The sequence below is a fragment of the Abramis brama genome, assembly GCF_963993115.1.
Source record: "Abramis brama genome assembly, chromosome: 4".
Lineage (NCBI taxonomy): Eukaryota > Metazoa > Chordata > Actinopteri > Cypriniformes > Leuciscidae > Abramis > Abramis brama.
This window is the reverse complement of record NC_139966.1, coordinates 50,309,217-50,326,718: the sequence shown is the minus strand read 5'-3', so window position 1 is coordinate 50,326,718 and position 17,502 is coordinate 50,309,217. Positions and strand designations below refer to the sequence as shown.

Sequence of the window (17,502 nt, the reverse complement as noted above, 5' to 3'; positions counted from 1 at the left end):
TATGCATGTATGTATGTATGTATGTCAAACATTTCCACTAGTGTACCTGAGCACACGACTCCTACATCCTCCTTGTGTTGACAGTCATGTTTCCCCCAGCCTGGAGAAGAGCAGTTCCACAGGGACGTCTCATTCCCCTCACACTCCACCTCATCCAGCCATATGGGTCCAGAACCAGGACCAAACCAGGCTGGTACCTGCTGGTTACTGAGGGCCACTCCACACTGCAGCTGTCTGCACACCACATGGGCATCTTTAATATCCCAGGAGTCATCACACACTGTCCCCCATGAGCCGCTGTGAAAAACCTCCAGCCTCCCTGCACAGTCTCCCCCAGAACCCACCAGCCTGATGGACCCGCGACCTGATATTCAGAGAGAGAAAAACACATTATTGATCACTAACAACTGAAGAATCTGCCCAGATGTTGTTGTTCTCACCAAGGCAGGTGATTGACAGCTGTTGTGTGGAGCTGCAGTTGAGAGTTTGTGGAGAGCTGCAGTTCCCCAGATGAGCTTCACTCCCAGAGCACTGGAAGCCCGTCACACACTCATGACTGTGTTCAGGACTGGATGAAGAGGAGCCGGAGAAGTTCAGCACAGAGCCACAGCCCAGCTGTCTGCAGACCACAGAGGATTCAGTGAGACTCCAGGAGTCCAGCAGAACTCTCCTCCAGACCTGATGGATGGAAACTTCCAGCTCCCCCTCACACTGTCTCTCTCCAGACAACCGCACCAGACCATCATGAACAGCCAGAGAAGAATCTGAGTGAAAGATGTGGCATTTTATCAAGATATTGCAAGATTTATATACAGCTATTATATTCAGCTGTTTGCAATGAACAAATACAACAAAAGTAATTGAAATAGCTCAACACAACACATTTTCCAAGTGGTTTCCCAAATTTAACTGAAAGTTAAACTTTTAATGACTTCTGCAGTTTCAAAATGATTCAACCCCCCTGAAGAGAATCCCTCACAACAGCACAAATCTGCAAAAAAGTGTTGTCTCAAGCACACCTGATACAACTAATCAAGGGCTTCATTAGTTGCACCAGGTTTGCTTGAGCTAGAACACACAAAATATCTGAACTGGCTAAGGTTGTTGAGTTTCATGTTTGACTCCCAAGTTAGAAATATGGCTAAGTCAAAAGAATGATCCAAAAAGTTAAGAGAAGGTATAATCACCTTTCACAAACAAGGAACAGAACCAGGTTTCTGAGAAGGAAGGTTCAGAAAAACCCTTGAGTGACTGCAAAAGACCTGCAGCAAGACTTGGTGGCAAAAGGCACTGAGGTTTCAGCTTACACAGTAAGACGTGTGCTAAATGCATCCCAGAACTTCAAGACGTACACCATACCCTAACCCTAACCGACCCAAAAGCACAAAAAAAGTCGGTTACAGTTTGCTCAAAATCATATAAATAAGGCACAGAAGTTTGGGGATTATGTTCTGTGGAGCAATGAAACAAAACTGGAACTTTTCGGCCCTATGGATCAGCGGGATGTCTGGAGGAAGAAGAATGAAGCATATACTGAAAAGAAAACTCTGTCTACAGTTAACCATGGTGGAGGTTCAGTGATGCTCTGCGGCTGATTTACATCCCCTGGCACTGGAAACCTGCAGTGTGTGGAATGCAGAGATGGTCCTCAATGCAGAACACAAAATCCAGGGAGAGGAGTTGGATCCAGATCCAACTCATCCCACCTTACATATACCTAAACCAGGGGTGTCCAAACTCAGTCCTGGAGGGCCACTGTCCTACAGAGTTTAGCTCAAACCCCAATTAAACACACCTGAACCAGATAATCAAGGTCTGATTATCTGGCTCAGGTGTGTTTGATTGGGGTTGGAGCTAAACTCTGCAGGACAGTGGCCCTCCAGGACTAATGCTGCCTTCACGTGCTATGGAAAAAATGATATTTTCCACTTGTGAACTGGTATTTACCAGTGTGTTGTGTTCAAGTGCTTTTGTTGTCGTAATGTAGTACCCACAAGGTCTGTGTCAGTAGAGTATCTTTTTTATCTTTACAAAAAAAACAACAACAACAAAAAAAAAACGTAAATGTGGTGCTTTCTGATGATTAAAACATAATTAATAATTAAAAAAAATAAAACATGACATAAAATGATTAAATATGAACCAAGGAAATTGCGGCGAAGTTGAAAATTGAGTGTTAACGCATTATATTACAATCGTTAATGACACAACATTGTATAGGCTACAAAAACTATCCGCTAACAGTATTCACAACTCTTGCGTTGCTCTCCGCCATTTTGAAAAGGTCAAAGGTTATCTCATCTCGGCAACTCGTGCATCAAAATATTCTACGAGTTGCCCAGTGGAAAATACCACATGAGGGGGTGTTCATGTGCATTTTCCATGTCGGCTTTTGGTATTTACCATAATTACCATAGCACGTGAAGGCACCATGAGTTTGGACACCCCTGACCTAAACCTACCCATCTCCACCCCCTGATCCCTAAACCAAGCCATCTCCACCCCCTGATCCTTAAACCCACCCCTAAACCTACCAATCTCCACCCCTTAGATCTGGATCAAACTCCGCCCCCTGGATCTCCTGTACTGCAGTGAGGTGCTACTGGGAATGCAAGATGGATTCATTGAGGTTACAGGAAATTCTAGGAGAAAACATCATGCCGTCAAGTAAGGAAGCTGAAGCTTGGGAGCCATCGGACCCTGACAATGACAACCAACAACCAACAGGACAATGGTCATATACAATGATCAAGTATACCTCAAATTCCATCAAGGCTTGGCTGCAAAATAAGTCCTGGAAGATTCTACAGGGCATCACAGTCACCTGACTTCAACCCCATAGTAAATCTCTGGTGGGATTTGAAGAAGGCAGTAGCAGCACAAAAATCCAAGAATATTGCTGAAATGTCCATTGCTCATGAGGAACGGGCTCAGATTCCTCAGAAACGCTGCCAGAAGCTGGTGTCTGGTTCTATATCTCATTTGCAGCAGGTCATAACAGCATAAGGTTCCATAGAAAAGGGGTTGAACCCCTTGAAGGGGTTGAATAATTTTGAAACTGCAGAAGTCATTAAAAGTTGCATTTTCAGTTAAATTTGGGAAACTACTTGAAACATTTGTTGTGTTGAGCTATTTCAATTACTTTTGTTCATTGCAAACAGCTGAAAATCTGTACATTTTGCCAATAAATCTGATTTGCAATAATTTCGATTGCAACTGTAGGTAATTTAAAAAAAATTTTTTTTTTTTTTTTCTTCAATAAAACCCACTCACCGGAGCAGATGACTCCAACATCTCGTCCATGAGAACATTCAGCTCGACTCCATGAAGAGACGGAACATTCTGAGAGTTTTGTTTCATTCCCGACACAATCAAACACATCAGCCCAGATTTCACCACTTCCCTCTCCAAACCAGTCTGATCCCACAACAGACACAGCAATCCCACAATTCAGCTGTCTACAGAGGACACTGGCAGCTCTCATATCCCAGCATGCATCACACACTGTGCCCCATTTACTGAAGTACTGACGCTCAACTCGACCAGAACAGACGTCAGGACCATTGGCCAGTCTGAGGTCAGTGTAACCTGTTAAAAGTACAGAGTGTACTTAAACAGTATGAAACATGAAATAGAAATGTTTTTAAAAATTGTTTATGATAATCTCAATTGAAAACTGAGTTGAAAACTACAGTTCCATTACCAGAACATAACAGTCCAATATCATTCTCATGAGTACAGTTGTGTTTGAGAGAAAATGATGTTGGACAGAAAGATATATAAGACTCATTTCCGCTGCACTGAATCTCTTGTGTCCACATCTGAGCGTCTCCTTTGCCAAAAGCATCTTCTCCCAGCACCTGTACAGGAGCCCCACAGTCCAGCTCTCTACACACAACCTCTGCATCCTGCTGGTCAAAGGCAGCGTCACACACTGAATTCCAGGTGTTTCCATGAACCATCTCTAATCTCCCAGAGCACAAATGAGGTCCATTGGTAAGTCTGGAATGTTTATGGTCTGTTTTTATTACATTCAAAATGGTACAAAACAGAGAAAACACAGTTACTCACAGTGGCAAGCTTAAGAGAGTACATTTTATTTAGCAGTTGCAGTCCCTAAATAACAATAATCGTATGAAAATTACATCACATCAGATTAGTTGTTCTGTCAAGAGAGTTCTGTGTAATTTATGTTTATCACAATGTAAAAGTACACTATGTCATTCACCTGAACAGATGACTCCAGCATCACCATTATGACCACAGGTATGTTTACTCCATCCTGCTGATTCACAGTTTTTCAGTGATGACTCAATTCCAAAACAAAATAAAACACTCATCCAGATTGGTCCGGATCCTGGTCCAAAATGAGCATCACTCAGAGCATCTACAGGTTCTCCACAGTCCATCTCTCTACACACCACTGCAGCATCAGGCAAATCCCAGAAATCATCACACACTGTTCCCCACTGACCTCTATGAAGAACCTCCACTCTACCAGCACAGGGACTGTTTCCACCAACCAACCTCACATTCATTACATCTATGAGAGGGTAATAGAAATTGAAACAGAAAAGCATTTCTCAAACTTAAAATAATATAATAGACCAGTGTGTTGCTTTGTGATGGGTTCATATACAGTATATGTGCATCATTTCAGTCTTTTAATTCAGCTCTTACCAGCACACACCAGTTCAACATTGTTGTCATGTGAACAGTTGTTTTCATATGATAGTGATGTTGGGCAGAGGTGAATCTGAGACTCATTTCCTCTGCACTGAATCTCTTGTGTCCACATCTGAGCGTCTCCTTTGCCAAAAGCATCTTCTCCCAGCACCTGTACAGGAGCCCCACAGTCCAGCTCTCTACACACAACCTCTGCATCCTGCTGGTCAAAGGCAGCGTCACACACTGAAACCCACGACTGATCATCAAGTATCTCTAACCTCCCAGAGCAGCGAGAACCTCCAACCAGCCGTACTTCTAAAAAAATCAATAGAACAGAAAATTTTTCAGAAAAAAAATCAATGACAAATTATATATTTAAAAAGAATACAGGCATGTAGGCATATAATTTAAATATATACAGTATGTTATAGAATAAAATGAGGTTTGGAGCAGTTTACAGTACCTGAGCAGATGACTCCAGCATCTTCAGTATGATCACAGTTGCTTTTACCCCATCCTGATGACCCACAGTTCTTCAGTGTAGACTCTGATCCAGTACATAATACAACATCCATCCAGATTGGTCCTGATCCTGGTCCAAAATGAGCATCACCCAGAGCATCTACAGGTTCTCCACAGTCCAGCTCTCTACACACCACTGCAGCATCAGCCAAATCCCAGTCATCTCCACACACTGTTCCCCACTGACCTCTATGAAGAACCTCCACTCTACCAGCACAGCGACTGTGACCATCAACCAACCTCACATTCGAACCGTCTATATATTGAACAGAGAGCATGAGAGATGAAGAGACAATGAGAAACAGAGAGAAATAATGAATGAGATAAAATAAATCACACAATGAGGAGGGAAAGCACATTGATATAACATCAAGTTTTAATCTAGGGATTTGAATCTGAAGTGAAAATTTGTTTCAACCTGCACACACAAATTCAACGTCGTTGCCATGAGAACAGTTGTTTTCATCTAATGGTGATGTTGGACAAAGGTGAATCTGAGACTCATCTCCTCTGCACTGAATCTCTTGTGTCCACATCTGAGCATCTCCTCTGCCAAAAGCATCTTCTCCCAGCACCTGTACAGGAGCCCCACAGTCCAGCTCTCTACACACAACCTCTGCATCCTGCTGGTCAAAGGCAGTGTCACACACTGAAACCCACGACTGATCATCAAGTATCTCTAACCTCCCAGAGCAACGAGAACCTCCAACCATTCGGACTCCTGTAACAACAACACAGTTAAAGTTAAAACACAGTTACAATTTAAATAGTTCATTGGACAATATATATATATATTTTATATATATATACCAGCGCAGCGACTCTGACCACCAACCAAAGGTGTGTATGTATATATGTATATATACAATTATTCAACCCCATTGCAAATCAGGTTAATTGGCAAAATTTACAGACTTTCAGCTGTTTGAAATGAGCAAATCAAATAAAAGTAATTGAAATAGCTCAACACATGTTTCAAGTTGTTTCCCAGAATTCAACTGAAAACACAACTTTTAATGATTTCTGCAGTCTCAAAATTATTCAACCCCCCGAAGAGAATCCCTCACAACAGCACAAATCTGCAAAACAGGTGTTGTCTCAAGCACACCGAATGCAACTAATCAAGGGCTTCATTAATTGCACCAGGTTTGCTTGAGCTAGAACACATGAAGAGAAGATTTCATCGCCCTTCACAAACAAGGAACAGGATACAAAAAGATAGCAAAGGCACTAAGTATTCCTAGAGAGACCGTTGGAAGCATAGTTTACAAGTTCAAAGTTAAAGGAACAGTGGTTACACTACCTGGACGGGGCAGAAAAAGGAAGCTATGAACAGCTGCATCCAGACTTCTGAGAAGGGAGGTTCAGAAAAACCCTTGAGTGACTGCAAAAGACCTGCAGCAAGACTTGGTGGCAAAAGGCACTGAGGTTTCAGCTTGCACAGGAAGGAGCGTACTAAACGCAGATGGTTTCCATGCCAGAACTCCAAGACTCCCCAAAAGCACAAGAAAAGTCGGCTCCAATTTGCTCAAAACCATATAAACAAGCCACAGAAATTTGGGGATTCTGTTCTGTGGAGCGATGAAACAAAACTGGAAATTTTTCAGCCCTATGGATCAGCGGGATGTCTGGAGGAAGAAGAATGAAGCATATGCTGAAAAGAACACTCTGTCTACGGTTAAGCATGGTGGAGGTTCGGTGATGCTCTGCGGCTGATTTACATCCTCTGGCACTGGAAACCTTCAGCGTGTGGAAGGCAAGATGAATTCATTTTTGTACTATATATCAGGAAATCCTAGGAGAAAATGTCATGCCATCATTTAGGAAGCTGAAGCTTAGACGTCATTGGACCTTCCAATAGGACAACGATCACAAGTATACCTCAAATTCCACCAAGGCTTGGTTGCAAAAGAAGTCCTGGAAGATTCTACAGTGGCCATCACAGTCACCTGACTTGAACCCCGTCAAAAATCTCTGGTGGGATTTAAAGAAGGCGATTGCACCATGCAAACCCAATAATATTACTGAAATGGAGTCCATTGCACATGAAAAACAGGGTCAGATTCCTCAGAAATGCTGCCAGAAGCTGGTGTCTGGTCATACATCTCATTTACACAGCAAAAGTGTGTTCTACTAAGTACTAAAGATTCTTGCCATGATGGGGCTGAATAATTCTGAGACTGCAGAAGTCATTAAAAGTTGTATTTTCAGTTGAATTTGAGGAAACCACTTGAAACATTTGTTGTGTTGAGCTATTTCAATTACTTTTATTTGATTTGTTCATTGCAAACAGCTGAAAGTCTGTGAATTTTGTCAATAAACCTGATTTGCAATGGGAGTTGAATCATTTTTATTCCATCTATAAAACTTTACACTTGATATATAAAAAATAATATTTGATAAATTATTAAGATCATATTTGTATGGAAGTTTTATACTCGTACTTTATTTTTAATATAAACCAACTAGAATATTAAAACCTAGTAGGAATGTGAAAACAGATTGGGAAATAATAAGAAGCATATATGTTAAAGCTATAGTCTTTGTGTGGTTATCTGTCACGTATGTAAACAAGAAGAAAGTCTGGTATATTTGAGAAATCGTACAGCATGAATGCAGTGGTAGTTGTGTTAATTCAGACAACTTAGCATATAGCAACTAGTGAGTCATATTTTGATATGTCAGAATGTAATGCAAAACGTGACAGTCTGTTCTTCCCTGACTTTTAATCATTCAAACAACTGCATGATACTACAACCTCATGTCTACAACCTATATATGTGACTATTATGCCTAGATCACACATAATTCATGCAATTGTTGTAACTATTGAATGGTTGACAAAGTGTTAATTGTTTTCTACTAGTATGATCATCAATTCCTAATTCAGAAGATGACTTGAATGAAATATGTGTAAAATGTATTGTATTATTATAATAGAAATCATGTATAAACTTTATTCTCCTTTTAGAGCGGGTATTTAAGAGACCACAGATAACGTGTGATTTATGGTGAGAGGAGAAGAAACAGCCACCTCTGAACTAAAGAGTGTCTAATTGGTCAGAACTCATCTGAGAGGCTGGACAGACTCCTCAGGGTAAAATCTCAGGACACGAAAAAAGGATCAGACGACAGAGTCAGATCAAGATCAGAAGAACATGGGTTAACAGTCTCATTCAAGCCATCTAACTACTCTCGTCTCACTTTTCTTCCTACTTAGTTTCCTTTTCTTTCCGTTCATATACATTTAATAACCCTGCATAAGAAACAACAGAGGGTTAAAAATAATGATCGATGGTTCGTTCAGGTCAGGTCAAGTGCGCATAGAAACTTAGGATTTCATCATTTCACTCCTAAAACTCATTCTTTCCTCACTTACTTTCTTTCTGCAACTCGTGTGAATGTGTGTGCATGTGATCATGTGTTAGATATTAGTTTTATGTGTTAGAAATATCAATAAAGTCTCATTTGCATTTAAAGAGAAGTGTTCTTGTGTTATGTGCCTACAAATATAATGTCTTAAACTGCTGATAGTGACTTTGGTAATAAATAGTGTTTTCACTATAGTTGCAGAGCTGATAGTTACCATCATCACTCAGGGTTGTTTTACACATTAAAATCGTGGCCACAAGAAAAAAAGTAGTTTCCTCAACAATAGAATAGATAATACTCTAAATTTTGGTGAAATGAGGACACTTTTAGCAATGTTATATTAAGGTGAGGTACTGTACAAAGCACTTTACCTGAACAGATGACTCCAGCATCTTCAATATGATCACAGTTGCTTTTACCCCATCCTGATGATCCACAGTTCTTCAGTGTAGACTCTGATCCAGTACACGAGACATAACTCATCCAGATTGGTCCTGATCCTGGTCCAAAATGAGCATCACCCAGAGCATCTACAGGTTCTCCACAGTCCAGCTCTCTACACACCACTGCAGCATCAGCCAAATCCCAGTCATCTCCACACACTGTTCCCCACTGACCTCTATGAAGAACCTCCACTGTACCAGCACAGCGACTGTGACCATCAACCAACCGCACATTCACACTGACTGTATATTAAATAAAGAAGTGAACAGATGGAGAGATAATAATAAACAATCAGAAAAAGAGTTAAAAGAATCACACAAAGAAAGAGAGAAAAAAATATTTCATACAGAGTGTCAAAAGATTTGACATAGATTTTATAAAATTAAAAGAAATAAGCTCTGACCTGCACACACCAGTTTAACATCATTGTCATGAGAACATTTGTGTTGGTGTGATAGTGATTTTGAACAGAGTTGAATCTGAGACTCATTTCCTCTGCACTGAATCTCTTGTGTCCACATCTGAGCGTCTCCTTTGCCAAAAGCATCTTCTCCCAGCACCTGTACAGGAGCCCCACAGTCCAGCTCTCTACACACAACCTCTGCATCCTGCTGGTCAAAGGCAGCGTCACACACTGAAACCCACGACTGACCATCAAGTATCTCTAACCTCCCAGAGCAGCGAGAACCTCCAACCAGCCGGACTTCTAAAAGAACACAGACAATTTAATATTTTTTGGGAAGAAAAAAAAACCCTTGTTGTACATTTGCATAAAAATATTTTATAGATTCCTATATCATATTTTATATGTAAGAGAAACACCACGTTGTATATGAAAAAAAAAAAAAATCAAAAATTTAAAAAAGTGATTTATATTTATTTATTAGCATACATAAGTAAGATACAGAGAAACAACAGAATGAGTGTTTAAACAGTTGTGATTTGAGGTCAGTAATATTTAGTTTAAAACAAGAAAAATTTTGAGCAAATGCATTCATTTAAAATGTTACAAAATATTTCTGTTACAAATAAAATGCTTTAAACTCCTTCAAAAAACACATCCGCAATTCATTAAGCAGCACAACCATTTTCAACTGTGCGCACCAAATCTAAGATTTCAGGAGGATCATGTGAAACTGAAGACAGAGGTAATGTCTGCAAAAAATTACATTAAATATGTTAAAATAGAAAACAGTTATTTTAAACTGTAAACAAAAAAATTGTTTTTGCTGGTCATAAGCAGCTTCTTTAAAAAAAAAAAAAAAAAAAAAAAAAAAAATGAATACAGTGTATAAAAAAGCAGGACTATTTTTAGTGATGTAACATTATGGTGCAGAGTGGAGCAGTTTACCTGAGCAAATGACTCCAGCATCATTATCATGATCACAGTTGCTTTTACCCCATCCTGCTGACCCACAGTTCTTCAGTGTAGACTCTGATCCAGTACACGAGACAAGATTCATCCAGATTGGTCCTGATCCTGGTCCAAAATGAGCATCACCAAGAGTATCTACAGGTTCTCCACAGTCCAGCTCTCTACACACCACTGCAGCATCAGCCAAATCCCAGCCAACACTACACACTGTTCCCCACTGACCTCTATGAAGAACCTCCACTCTACCAGCACAGTGACTGTGACCATCAACCAACCGCACATTCACACTTTTCTTTTGTGCAACAGAAAAATTACAGACTGGGAGAGAAAGGAGGAATTAAATTAACAACAACTTAGTACAAAATAATATACATAATATGTGCCAGTTATTGCATAAATGTTTGAATTGAGATAATTTCATCCTCAAATAAAAAGTATAAACCTACTAGCGGTGATGAGTTTGATTAGAAACATCAGACTCCTTATCATCATCTTCTGCTGGACGCACACCATTTCATCAGCTCAGAGAACGCAGCACAAGTTTCTTTTCTGTTCCCCAAACACACTGAAGAAACTGGGTACTGTCAGCCCCCTAAAGAGGAGAGCCCTATAACTTTCCAATCAGGTTCATCATTACCTTATTAGACAGAACAGAGGAAATCATCAAACAACTTCAGTGACAAATCAGAGGAGGCATTTCTGATTTCTACCATATACATCAAAAGCTCGTCAGCGCTGAAAAGAACTCCTCCTCCATATCGAGACACTTCAGTGAGGATGCACACACACACACACACACACACACACACACACACACACACACACACACACACACACACACACACCTGCCAGAGGCAAAAAATAGCAACATCATTTGGGAGACTTTGAAGATTTCAGAGAGAGGAAGCACCTCATGTTATATACAGCATCAGAACCAAACACCTGCTGATTCAGACACTGATAACTGCTCAATTCAAACATCATAATATGCAAAAAATATATATTTATGTTTAATTATTTTATAAATGTATATTTTAAATTGACAGGATATAAATTATATATTAATAACAACAAAACAACATATTTGTCATAAATTAAAGCTAAATTTGCAACCCTGTACCATTCTAAAAGGATTATTATTATTTAGTTTGATCAATTTTAATGTTCATTGTTCATTAATGTTCATTTAATGTTCAAAAACCCAGAAATCAGTTGTAAATAAAAAGGTTTCATTGACTTTAGAAACTACAGAGAATTTAGCAGCCTTTGGGCAACAGGCATGTGCATTGATTGTGGCAAAGCGTTACTCAACCACAAGATGGCAGAAAAACACTTGTTATTCTAAATACAGGCAGACGTAATTCAGGGGAGTCCAGTCCTGTTCCTGAAGATCAACCTACAGTACAGGTCACAAGTTTGGAAACATTACTATTTTTAATGTTTTTGAAAGAAGTTTCTTCTGCTCATCAAGCCTGCATTTATTTGATCAAAAATACAAAAAAAATAAAATAATATTGTGATATATTATTACAATTTAAAATTATTGGTTTTCAAATAATTATACTTTAAATTATCATTTATTTCTGTGATGCAAAGCTGAATTTTCAGGATCATTACTGCAGTCTATCACATGATCCTTTAGAAATCATTCTAATATGATGATTCATTATCAAAGTTGGAAACAGTTCTGCTGCTTAATATTTTTTCATAACCTGTGATACTTTTTTAGGATACTAAAAGTAAAAAAAAAAAAAAAAAAGAAGCAATTTTTTTAAAAATAGAAATCTTTTGTAACAACAATATACACTACTGGTCAGTAATTTGGGGTCAGTAATTTTTTTCTTTCTTTTTTGAAATAAATCAATACTTTTATACAGCAAGGATGTGTTAAATTGATAAAAAGTGATAGTAAAGAAGATTTATATTATTAGAAAATATTTTTTATTTTGAATAAATGCAGTTCTTTTTAACCTTTTATTCATCAAATATATTAGGCAGCAGAACTGTTTCCAACACTCATAATAAATCAGAATATTAGAATGATTTCTAAAGGATCATGACAGACTGGATGTCACATGTGACACTGAAGACTGGAGTAATGATGCTGAAAATTCAGCTTTGCATCACAGGAATACATTATTTTTAAAGTATATTCAAATAGAAAACTATTATTTTAAGTTGTAATAATATTTCACAATATTACAGTTTTTTTCTGCATTTTTGATTAAATAAACGCAGCCTTGATAAGCATTAGAAAATCGTAATGTTTCCAAACTTTTGACCTGTACTGTACCTATCCAATCCTGATTCAACACACCTGTCTGTAATTATCATGTGTTCCTGAAGATCCTAATCAGCTGGTACAGTTGTGTTCTCCAGGAACAGATTTGGCATCCTTGCTGTAATGTGTCACTCTTCAGATAGAGTGCAGCAAAACATTCATGAAATGAGCTGATAAATGTCTTATCACAAGAGGGTCTTAATGTTGACCGCTTACTGGAACAGATAATGTTCCGTTCTTTCTTATAATAAAAATTCTGAATGATTATTTGGGCAAACTGACATTTTATTGTGGTAAAATGTTTTGGTAAAAAGTCTGATTAAACAAATTAAGCTCTATGGCAGTCAGCAACAACATAGTGCTTCATAATAGATTCAGCGCTGGGTGATGAGAGATTGTAAGTTCTATTAACAACCATTACAAGTGACAAAATCACTGATTTATCAACAATAAATTAACAAGAGCCATTTTAAATATCTGCATAATGCCAATATATGACACTTCAGTTGGTATGAGTTACCGGTGACATGTTTAGCCTGCTGTATACGCAAGACAGTTCATCCTGGTCACTGCTCTCAGAAGAATACAATCCAGTTTGTTGCAAACACCACCTCTCCTGCGTGTGTGAGAAGAAGAATTCAGAGGCTATTACACTCTTTCAAGTGCACTTTACTGTTCTCTTACACTATTTACTGTTCAATACAGAACTTCACAGAGGCTCCATCTTCATTCCCAACCTCTGGACCAGTTCAAGTTTTAACCAACATCTGTCCACAGTAAGGGCTGAATATTCAGAGAAATCCATCTCAAATAAGATCAGACGTCCACAGATGCAATATCTGCAGAGGTTACAGCAGCAGATCAAGTTCCAGCGGCTCGTAGACCCTGTTTCTGCATGACATTCCAGAGTTTGTGGAGATTGGATTGAGTGATGAGGTCGTCTGGTTTGAGTTGCAGCGCACGGAGGTAGTTGCTCTCAGCTTCCTTCAGCTTCCCATTAAGATGGAGGATGGCCCCGAGATTCATCAGAGCTGCTGGATGCTGGGAGAACGAGAAAAGCAGACACAAAAAGAGAGAATCATGGATGGATTATAGAATGTGGTTCTAGAATTAGGTAAGAAAAAAACCTGAACTTTCTAAAAGAGCAAATGCAACAAATATAATGGAAAACTTCAGAAAATTTGAAGTTTGTAATTATATGGAAGATTCAATAATTGTGCAAGGTTACTACGGACAAAAATATCTTTAACATCTGGCTGAAGAAGGTACTTACATCAGGTCTTAAATCAGCTGCCTTCCCATAATACCGTTCAGCTGCCTCATTCAGACTGGCCTGTCTGTGGACAAACACACATATTACTAGAACCTGTAAGTTATTATGAAAATTATTATGCATACATAATAAATTCTTAATATTGCTGCATAATGAGTGTTGGCCCAGGCAACTAGCTCTCTAATGTACATACTAGTGCGACTTTAATTTGTCTAATCTGCTGCCTCTTCTCACATCAACACAAGTTAGAATAATTAATTAGCTAAGCTGTAAGTAAAGTCAATATGTCCATGTATTTATTTGGCAAGCAGCTTTGGAATAAGCAGAATAATGTAAAGTCAGCTAGTAATTATTGCAAAATATTCCCTTGTTTCATCGTAGATGATGAATCACGTGGAGTCCACCTGCAATCCATCTGAAACGAGTGTGCAGATGTAGCCATATGAATGTTTGACACACACACACACACACACACACACACCTGAGCATATGAGCAGCACTGAACACCACGTCAAACTCAGAACTGTCCAGCTCTGCAGCTTTCTGAGCCATTACTGCTGCCTCTCCCAGACGAGATTCTTCACACAGAAACTGACCTGAGAGATAGAGAGAGATAGAGACAGAGATTGAGATAGAGAGATAGAGAGAGATAGAGACAGAGAGAGAGATAGAGAGGGAGAGAGACAATGAACCTCTCCTACTTCAGGACATAAGTTTACGGATTCATTTCAGTGATAAGAAAGGACATGGTTGAGAAGGGGCTGTTTCCTTAGTCAAATATGAAGCACATTTGGATTCATTGTGAGAATTAAATAATATTTTTTTCATTTAATTTCATATCCATATCTATATATCCATATCTATATCTATACATATACAGTCTATATATGATATTATATATCATACATATATTTATTAATAATAATAATAATAAAAATAATAATGGCAATAATATTTAAAAAATTTAGCATTGATCAGTAACATTATAATAGAATTGAATCAGATCCTACCGTAATGCATATAGCAGTTTCCTCTAGTAGGATCCAGCTCTATTGCCTTCAGGAAGTAACGCTCTGCTTCAGACTTTTGTCCCTGTGGAGAAATTAAGAAATAATTACAACTACACCCACCGTTACTATTAAAGGGACGTAGTCGTAACCGGATCCTTTAAATTTACGCTATACATGATGTTAGATGTTATCAAAGTGTGGGAAAGTACACTTATGTGACCGTTTCTCCATGTTTGATGTTCAATTGTCTCACTTTCTTTACAGTTCAGTGCTGATTGCTTCCATGTTAGTGTTACCTTTGCAAACGTTCTTGTCATAAGCAGCGAGGTTATATTAGGCTTGCTTCACTGAACAGTTTTGTGGCAAACACTTCAGATAAGAGGATAAAGAAATAGCTTGGAAAGCCGTAGCATTTCATGCTCTCATTGGCCGCGGTTCCTGAAAAGCATTCAACTATGTCCAAGAGCGTTTATCAAATGTATAGGCCTATAACACTTGAAGTCAGGGTTTCAAAAACCACTAAATACCTGCAGATTTGAATCCAAAAAGGGTAAATACAAAATAAGCTATTGTTTTAGCCCCAGACCTCGATTTAATCTGTTGACTAAAGCGTTAAATTAGCTTTTCGAGGACATATTTTCAATGTAAAACAAACCTTAGAACCTTCACGTTCAAAAACAGACTGCTAAACTCTATACAAGGCTAAACGGAAAAAGAAACGGTAGTAAATGTCCTGAATCTTTCACGTTTTGGCCATCTGACAAAAATGGTCTTGTGAGGTACATCATGACATAACTTCAGTCATTTTGTCTGATGCTGTTCTGACCGCCTGACAGAGTAAGCCAGCTAATACGCCGCAGTTCTTCAACAGGTGGTCAAAAGTTCACCAATAACCTGTTTTCAAGAAGGAAAGAGTAATTAAATTAAGCACGGTGCTTGAGGGGTAATAACCGGTTTTAATCTGTGTGTATTAAGTGGACAGGCCAAGTGGGGGTTGGTGGTGTGTGGGGAGGGGGGGTTTAAAGTGAGCAAACAGGTTTGAGGCAAGTCTGCACTCTTGACCAGCCGTGCCGAGACACAAACCCAAATCAGATTAGGAGGAGGATATGAGATATCACGTCCTGGGGGGGATGCAGCTGCTCGACCTTTCTTCATCACCCCTTCTTCATCAACCCTTCTCCATTTACATCATGGTGGTCAGAGAGAAAAATATCACGGGGAGCAAGGGTTATTTCGTATGCAGGGAGATAAGGGATAGTGAAAGGGGTGGAATAAACATGTGAAAATCTGAAAAGACAGGCTTCATTATTAACAAAATGATGTTGCCGTTGATGTCCGAGAGATGTTTTTGTGTCAATGTTCCTCTCAAGGACAAAGCAATTATTTCTTTCCTCAGCACTAAGAGTCTTATGAAGGGTCATCTGTGGCAAATGATTTTGATCTTTGGATACTTCTTTCCACTTCATCTCCCCATTTGCAGATTGAAATCAAACTAAATGTATTTAATATTTAATTACCCTTTCACAAATCCATTTAGCTTCAGGTTTTTACATTCATAATGAAAATTTAATAGCAACCACAGTCTGTAAAAAATATAGAAGTAAAAGTATGAGACCCCTACTGAAAAAGCTTAACCTATTCTATTTAATAATATATTATTATTTTTATTTAGGTAAAATAGAAGCACTGTCACTAGTGGTACAATATTATTATTATTATTATTATTATTATTATTATTATTATTATTATTATTATAAGTAGTAGTAGTAGTAGTAGCAGTAGCAATAATGATAATAATCATAACAACAACATGGATGGATGGAAGCGATAGAATGGGATGGATCATGGATGGAATGAAGTGGATGGAAGGGATGGGATGGATGGAATAATGGATTCATGGATAAACAAGAAATAAATAAACACCATGTCAATTGATTTTCAAAATCTTTTTATTTGTTTTCAATGTGGGCTCAGACTTTCAGGTCTCACTTTTGTGTTTGTGACAGAAGAAAAGCTCACAAACCCAAAAAGGGTAATAATGTACTTGTCAGGTTGACTCACCATGATAGACAGCAGTTTTCCATAGGTCAGGTGGGCAGGAACATGGTCGGGTTTGGCCTTCAGTGACTCTCTGTACCAATGTCCCGCTTCCTCTAGATTATTCAGCCTCATATACGCCTCGCCTGTGGGCCAAAGTCAGAAGGACATCCAAAATTACCTAGAATTCCCTGGACTTCATGCCGACAAATCAAATGCAAAGAAAAGCATATGTCGTTTGATTAGTTTGAGGAGTTATGGAAGAACTTTCCAAATATGCTTAGAGTTGACATTAAATCTCTGGAGCACTATGTTTGAAATGTATAGAGAAAAACGTTCTAAACTGCCTGATGTCCCAAAAACAACAGTCCATCATGGTATGAGACCGATAATGAAAGTATCATACAAGGGACAGAAACCATAAGCGTAACTGTAACTGTAAGCAACTGAGCTTTCAATAGCTTTGCTATATTAAGGTCATGAGTTTGATTCCAAGGAAATGCATATACTTTGGAAGCAT

The 17,502-nt window shown here is 38.6% G+C and overlaps 1 protein-coding gene and 1 pseudogene across 2 annotated transcripts in view; both read right to left on the bottom strand.

The window, feature by feature from the left end:
* LOC311082253 (scavenger receptor cysteine-rich type 1 protein M130-like) overlaps nucleotides 1-5,662 on the bottom strand; it is a 12,563-nt pseudogene extending 6,901 nt beyond the window's left edge. Inside the window, exons 1-8 of the transcript XR_014609589.1 lie at nucleotides 5,609-5,662; nucleotides 5,132-5,446; nucleotides 4,681-4,983; nucleotides 4,229-4,543; nucleotides 3,704-4,018; nucleotides 3,274-3,588; nucleotides 402-764; nucleotides 47-364 (exon numbers count right to left, since the gene is read on the bottom strand). The product of XR_014609589.1 is annotated as a scavenger receptor cysteine-rich type 1 protein M130-like (transcript). The remainder of the gene's footprint in view (nucleotides 1-46; nucleotides 365-401; nucleotides 765-3,273; nucleotides 3,589-3,703; nucleotides 4,019-4,228; nucleotides 4,544-4,680; nucleotides 4,984-5,131; nucleotides 5,447-5,608) is intronic.
* A 7,176-nt stretch (nucleotides 5,663-12,838) lies between these two features.
* Nucleotides 12,839-17,502, bottom strand: part of LOC311080701 (protein O-mannosyl-transferase TMTC2-like) — a 32,318-nt gene continuing 27,654 nt past the window's right edge. Inside the window, exons 8-12 of the mRNA XM_084110796.1 lie at nucleotides 17,007-17,128; nucleotides 14,946-15,027; nucleotides 14,417-14,531; nucleotides 13,936-13,999; nucleotides 12,839-13,703 (exon numbers count right to left, since the gene is read on the bottom strand). Of these exons, the coding sequence (XP_083966922.1) occupies nucleotides 13,524-13,703; nucleotides 13,936-13,999; nucleotides 14,417-14,531; nucleotides 14,946-15,027; nucleotides 17,007-17,128 (563 nt within the window). The 3' untranslated portion in view covers nucleotides 12,839-13,523. The remainder of the gene's footprint in view (nucleotides 13,704-13,935; nucleotides 14,000-14,416; nucleotides 14,532-14,945; nucleotides 15,028-17,006; nucleotides 17,129-17,502) is intronic.